Genomic DNA, 7097 nt, shown 5'->3' with positions numbered 1-7097 from the left:
ATTAATCATAATTTTTCTGCAAAAAATGGTGATAAAACAGTTTCTGTTGAACTTTTGGTACAAATTTATGATCTCAGTCTAATAACTATTTAGTAAACATGTTTAATTTATGTCAACGATGACAGGTATTGATAATTTCGATTCCAAATATCTTGAAAACCATTACTCGTAGCGATTTTTACCAAGAGACCTTTTTCACGTGGAAAACGTCGTAAATGTATATTTTTTACCCAGTAGTTTTATACAGGTACGGACGATTATTACTCTTCAAACCAGTTAAAAAATATGTAGGTGGCGCCCTCTACTAGTAGGAGTCATATTGACATCAAAATCAAATTTCTCATGTCAAAAAAACCCCAGACACCAATTTTCATCCAAATATCGACGTTACTTCAGAAATTATTTGAAAAAAATCGAAACAAAAACGAAACTTCTACACCCTGTATCTCCGAAACTAAGCATTTTACAACATACATTTATACGAACTTTTTTACTAATTTTTATCTGCAGAATATGCTGCCGAAGTTTCCGGAATACAGTTCGGACCACCCTGTATATAATACCTGTATAGGGTCGCTGTTTATGTATGGAAACGGTAGATTATTAGCAATTATTAGGTAAAATATAAGAGGTACCGCAAAAAGTTAAATATAAAAGTTATATAGAGTTTTTAAATTTCTATTAGCGGGTAATAAGTTTAAGTATACAGGGTCTGTCATAAAGTCGTGGCACATCAAAGTTTCATTTTTTTAAATGGAACACCCTGTATATTATTGCATATTTTGGTTCTTTCTTCAATTCTAAGCAAAAATCGGGATACACACGATTTACCTCAAACCAACGGTTTCCGAGTTATTCACTTTTGAAAATATCACTTAAACAATTCGGTTTAATTAAGTTCCATGTGTTCGGTTTCATTCATGTTTTATTTAACGATGCCATTCTGCGGAAACTGTGATACTTAATAATATTTGACATTAGTTTTCAAGTTAGCATTTATAGATGTATAAAATGAGATTATATCAAGTCTGGAAATTACAACATTTCATAATAAAAACTTCATAATTTGAAAGTACTTGAATTTAGGTATCTACATTATGTGTATCTATTATCATTATTGCTTAAAATTGAAGGAATTATTGAAATATGCAATAATATACAGGAGGTTGTCTTTTAAAAAATAATTTTTGATGTGCCACACTTTATGATCAACTTAAATTAACTACTATAAAAATTTAAAAACCCTATAACTTTTGTATTTAACTTTTTGCGGTACCTTGTATATTTTACCTATTAATTGACCGTTCCCATACACATCAGCTACCCTGTATATGACTGTGCTGGACATGAACTTGACAGGATATGGGTTATAGGAAGTACACACTTTTTTAAATAAACAACAAAAAATATATTACACATTTTATGTATTTTATTTACTTTTACTGTTTTTCTACAGTTTGTACACTTTTAATTTTGAACATGTATGTTTAACCTTACCCCCTTCTAGCATTGTACCTAACACTCTTTATCTTCACTTTCTTCTTTACGTTTAGTCTCGTTCTTCTGTTCGTCGCCCTTCCTTATACAGGGTTGCCGTTTTTTCCCTTCATTTTTCGAACGGTCACTGGATTTACTTCGACATCTCCTCAATAGGTCTTTATAGCTCTTTAGACTTTTAATATTTTTTGAGCTATTATTCATTGTTGGTTTGTTCTGTTTGATTGGGTTTTGTTTATTCGGTAGTTTGATTTCTTCGACTGTCAATAGTTTGCAGACCACTCCGGGTTCTTCCCCATCTAAATTTATGAAAATAAACAATTACTACTACTTCCAACTTTTTTAAAGTTTAATAATAACGTTAATAACTACTGTAAAGTCTCTAGAATTAATAAAATACCGCAATAGGCTCTTTCACAAAAAATAAAATACTCAATTCAAGGACAAAATCTGAAATAGAAGACTATTTTCAGTATATTTATCCAAAAAAAAATAGTTCCATGACATTGAATAATTTTTTTATAGGCCCTCAAAATTGCTTTAATTTGAAATAATTTTAAAGTGCCAATTGATGACGTATGAAAAATACGCCCAATCACATTGCAGAACCGTGCTCGTGCGCCAGCCAACAACTGGCAATATTGCGATTTGATTTGACCAGCACCACCTCAACTCAAGGCCAATCAACATAATATGGGCAAGGCAAATATGGCGGCGAAGGCAGCGCATTATTAAATTGTTTACCTTTAACCTGAAAAGCCGGTAGTGGTTTCTAGTTCCGATTGCATACCAGAAATAATTAATTATCTCTAGTTTGTTGTGCTTCTGCAACACGTTTGTTTAGTTCTTAGTGTTCAGTGCATGGTGTGATCAGAAAATTGTGATAAAATAACAGTGTAATAAAAATCCAAACCAGACATTCCACATAGGGAACTTCAAACTTTTGTGCTTGTCGTACTCCTCTATTATTAATTATTTTAAGGTAAGAACTCTGGAAGTATTTATCAAGATATTACACCTAAATGAGTAAAAAGCCTTCGCCGCCAGTCTGCATAGTACTTTATAATGGTTACTTACAATAATCAAAAGATAGGTATTAAAGGGTAGGTATTAACATTTTATTGTAGCATGCCTTTTACATGCTCTGTTCCAAATTGTCACGGGAATTATAGAGGGGGTCCCAAGGTTTCTGCTTTTATATTCCCCCAAAATGACGAGCTTCGTAAAAAATGGTTGACAACTATTAAAAGAGATAATTTCACTCCTACTAGTAGTTCTCGGGTAAGAAGTGCATTAAATATGCCTCAAAAAGGCCAAAGGCCAAAGCCTCTGTTACCCTAGTGAGGATGTAGTTATGGCTACTGCTTACACTTACCTCACTATATATAAGTAAAATATTGGAAGAAGAATCAAGCTTTTTACATCAAAAAGATCACAGAAAGATATTGACAACATTGACATTTGAAAATATAAATGGCCTGGATGTAAGTCATTTTTTAGGTCACAATTGCCCCTCACATATATCAGAATTTATTATTAAATCCATCTTGTTCAGAATATCCAATATTTTATTGAAGAACTGTGCAAAAAAAGGAACGAAGTGTTTACCACAAAGAGAATGCCCTATGTAAAGAGAAAGAGTAAAGAAAACTAAGCTAAGGCGTAAGTTTTACTTACGAACCCCCAAAAAGGTATTTAGTTTTTTTTCTATATAAAATTTTGAAACACATATTATATTTTTTATTTCTCCTCACCTATTATAGTTTAAATTTATTCCCATTTGTGTAATGCTGCAAAACATAGAAAAAATATTCCATATTTTTTGACCCAAGCCAGTGTAGTTTATAATTCCAAGAGCATTTACCAAGGCTTTTACTAAGACAAGTAACTTCCTATACTGTCCATAATAGTATATATTTATCAAACGTTCAGTAAATTCTAAACTATGGTAGATAAGTCTTTGCAATTGAATATTTAGTTTATATTGCCATTTTCTGTCATATATTTCTGGTTATTTCTTTTTCCGATGATTTTGAACACCCTATATATGCTACCTCAAGTTTGAATATTTTAACACTACCTATTTTCTGAGAAAGCAGACCTTTTTATAAAAAGTAACTAACTGATGTTTTCATAAAAGTAATAATACAAAAAATTTCATACTTATGTGGAGAACTTTAGACTCCCTGTATATTAAAAAATTAGTGAAATATTACGTAATCTAACCCGACATTTGTGTGAAAAATGTCTATTTGGAAATAAAACAGGTTTTAAAATACGCACAAAATAAAGCACTTCTACTTCCGCCATATTGGAAAAGGTTGAATGGCCTTGTATGGAGGTGGTGGTGGGTCAGCATGGTTGCCCGGCCGCGGCCGTGTTGCCGTTTTTCAACATGCCAGGTGTGACGTATTAAAAATAAAGTGCGGATTTTTATTCTGGGCTTTTTTGTTTTTATTTATTTTCTTAAGAACGACTTCAAATTTTTCAAAAGTGAGATAGCAGAAAATTATAGAATTAATTGCTTTATTCAATTATGCTAATTCCAAAATATAGTGAAAGAGCCCATTGATGATATGTTTTTATGACAGTGGCGGCTCGTCAGGTGCAGTAGCTGAAGGGGCACTTTACCGAAAAAATACTCAAAATAAAGAAAAAACTTTACTGCTTAAAATATTAATTTAGTTTAATATATTTACATGTATCTAAATAATAAAATGGTAATTTTTTATTTAAAGTTATTTATTTTTTTCCGGGCGGACCTCTGCATAATAGGTCAATTGAATAATATTTGAATGGCTCTTCGGTTGTAACCAACAATTTTTTCAATATCGAAATTTCAGTGAAAAAACCGAAGGAAAAAAAAAACGAAACCGAGGAAAAAACGTCATACTGATATGAAAATTACAACCTTATTTCACTGAAATCTCTATTTTGGAAAAAAATGTCGGTTACCACGTTTTTTGGGGAAGCCATTCAATAATAATTACAGTGTTCGCCATAAAGTTGGATCCATATGGACGTCTTTTTTGGTATTAGAGATAAAATTTTTTTTTTGTGGCAATCAATTATGCTTTAAAAACAACTTAAAATGCATCAAGTCAAAGTTGAAACATAATTTTGTTAGTAACCTATTTTAAAATAATAATAATTTAACCAATTTATAAAAATTTCTTTTAAATATTTTGTATTTGATGTTAGCTGTCAACTTTGACTTTGTGCATTTTAAGTTGTTATCAAAGCAGAAGTGATTGTCACAAAAAGTTTTTTTTAAAACTCTAATATAAAAAAAAACGTCCATATGGATCCAACTTTATGGTGGACACTGTATATACATAATGTTTATTATATTTAATTTAAATTTAATTATATTTTCACTGGAATGCAAAATAAATAATATCAAAAAAAAATGTTGACAAAATGGTGAACGCAGCAAAAATTTTTCAAATAATATTTTAAAAAATGTTGACAAAATGGTGAATGCGCTAAAAAAAATTTCGCCTGCGGCGCAATTTAAAAAAATTAATTCATCTAATTTACCTAATTTTATACCCACGAGTCGCTACTGTTTTATGACATGAATTTAGAAAATTATATGACTTTACATACCGGGTGAGTCTCAAAAGTGGCTCACCCCTATAACTTTTTTATTTTTTAGTTAAAAAAACGAGATTTGGGATGTTAGTCTATGACATAAATTAGGATTGATTGACGTATTCAATTGTTTTCGGTCACTTCCGGTTTCACTGGAAAAGACTACAACTTTTGATTTTTAAATGACTCCCCCGGTATTTTTTTACTTTATTCGATAGAAAATGTCACTCTGAGTAGAATGACATATCATATGTCAACTTTTGACATTTTCGCATATGGTTTATTTGAAATTATAATTTGCGGTTTGTAACGAAAATTTGACTCGAAATACCAAGTGTATGGTATCAAATTATTCGTAAAAAAATGCTTTTTCCAAATATGCTAATGAGCCACCCTCGTTCCATTTGAAAAAATTGAGATATGATTAAAAATACGATTTGAGCATTTTCTAACTGGCCAGGACAAGACACTAAAAACTTTAGACGATCAAATCTATTTTTCCAAGGCTCCTTGATGAAGAATTAGTGTTTTTAACATAGCCACGGCACTCTAGATTGAATTTTAAAATACAATTTTTTATTAAGCGAGAATGTCAAAAGTTGATATATGAAATGTCATTCTATTCAGAATGTCATTTTCTATCGAATAAAGTAAAAAAATACCGAGAGTGCCATTTAAAAATCAAAAGTTGTAGTCATTTCCGGTGAAACAGGAAGTGACCAAAAACAATTGAATACACTTATCAATCCTAATTTATGTCATATACTAAGAAACCAAATCTCGTTTTTTTATCTGAAAAAATAAAAAAGTTATAGGGGTGAGCTACTTTTGAGACGCACCCGGTTTACTTCATACCAAATAAACTTTTAGTCACGTGATTATGCTTGACCGGCACAGCCTTGATCACTTTTACATATTCTTTCTTTTATATCAAAATATTTTAGGAAACAAAAATATATTCATTATAAATATATAAACAGTTATTATTTACATAAACTCAACTAAACTACCTAACTCAACTCCTAACAGCACTTAAGGGACATAAGAAGCCGTTACTACCACTTTCCCGTTCAAAATATTCTAATAAACGTTGCGATAAGTTTTTTACAATGGCTATAAAGCTATCTTGTACACTTTGCACTAAAAGCGGTTCTAAAAAGAACAATGTTCGACTGCAAGGTCTGCTAGTAAAACTTGACATTTTTTACAGCAGAGCTGCCACCTGAATCCCCAGCGGGAAATTTAAATTCCAGTTAGTCAGCTCGGCGCCGAATATGTCCATAGTTGGCAACAATGAATTTAAAAATCGCGCTCTCGATTACGTAACTAAAAGTTTAATTGGTATCGCTTATAGTTTTAATAAGTGTTCTTTTATAGAGAGTGTCTCAATATTCCGTAGACAGGGAACGCCTATTTTTGAATAAAAAGATTAAGGAAGGAACATATTAAAAAAACTTAAGTTGAGCAATTAAATCATTATAATCAATTTAATACGACCAGCAAAAAGCAGAGTTGTCACTGGAGAAATAGACAGCGGCACAGGCATAGCAAGGAACTGCTAACAAACCATAAAGGAACTGCTAATGTAAATAATAAACAGAGAATAAAGTGCGGATTAAACAGGTCTTTTAACAGGACATATGGCTGTCGAGTGGTACCCGAACAAGCTCAACCTGTATCGAGGATGTCTTTGTTGTAGACTCTGCGAAAATATTCTGAAACAGCGGGACACACATATTTCTTAGTTTTTTTATTCATAGAGATATACAAATAGTACTTACCCTCACAAGAAGGAGTTTTGCGACAGATCAGCTTTTTTGATGTAACTTTTATTTTCCTGTTCTTTGTAGACTCCGGGCGACAACTATCTAAGACCTCCTCTGTCTTCCTTTTTCCCTCTGGGATAACTTCTGTGCATATAAATCTAAAAAAATTAAATAAAAGTATACTAAAAATATATATGCATAAATATACAAATTTTCACAAAAATAATAAACAACAGAATA

The 7097-nt window shown here is 31.3% G+C and overlaps 1 protein-coding gene across 1 annotated transcript; it reads right to left on the bottom strand.

Annotated features, from left to right (window-relative positions):
* Positions 1 to 1405: 1405 nt before the first annotated feature.
* On the bottom strand, positions 1406 to 7015 carry LOC115883219 (the record flags this gene model as incomplete). The annotated part of the gene is made up of 2 exons (XM_030901543.1): positions 1406 to 1796; positions 6873 to 7015. Coding segments are annotated over 2 exons (424 nt in total), but the record flags the coding sequence as incomplete, so codon positions are not given.
* Positions 7016 to 7097: the final 82 nt, after the last annotated feature.

The sequence above is a fragment of the Sitophilus oryzae genome, unplaced genomic scaffold (genome assembly GCF_002938485.1).
Source record: "Sitophilus oryzae breed Bouriz unplaced genomic scaffold, Soryzae_2.0 scaffold_1831_pilon_pilon, whole genome shotgun sequence".
NCBI classification, from domain to species: domain Eukaryota; kingdom Metazoa; phylum Arthropoda; class Insecta; order Coleoptera; family Curculionidae; genus Sitophilus; species Sitophilus oryzae.
This window is presented reverse-complemented; position numbering and strand designations above follow the sequence as displayed.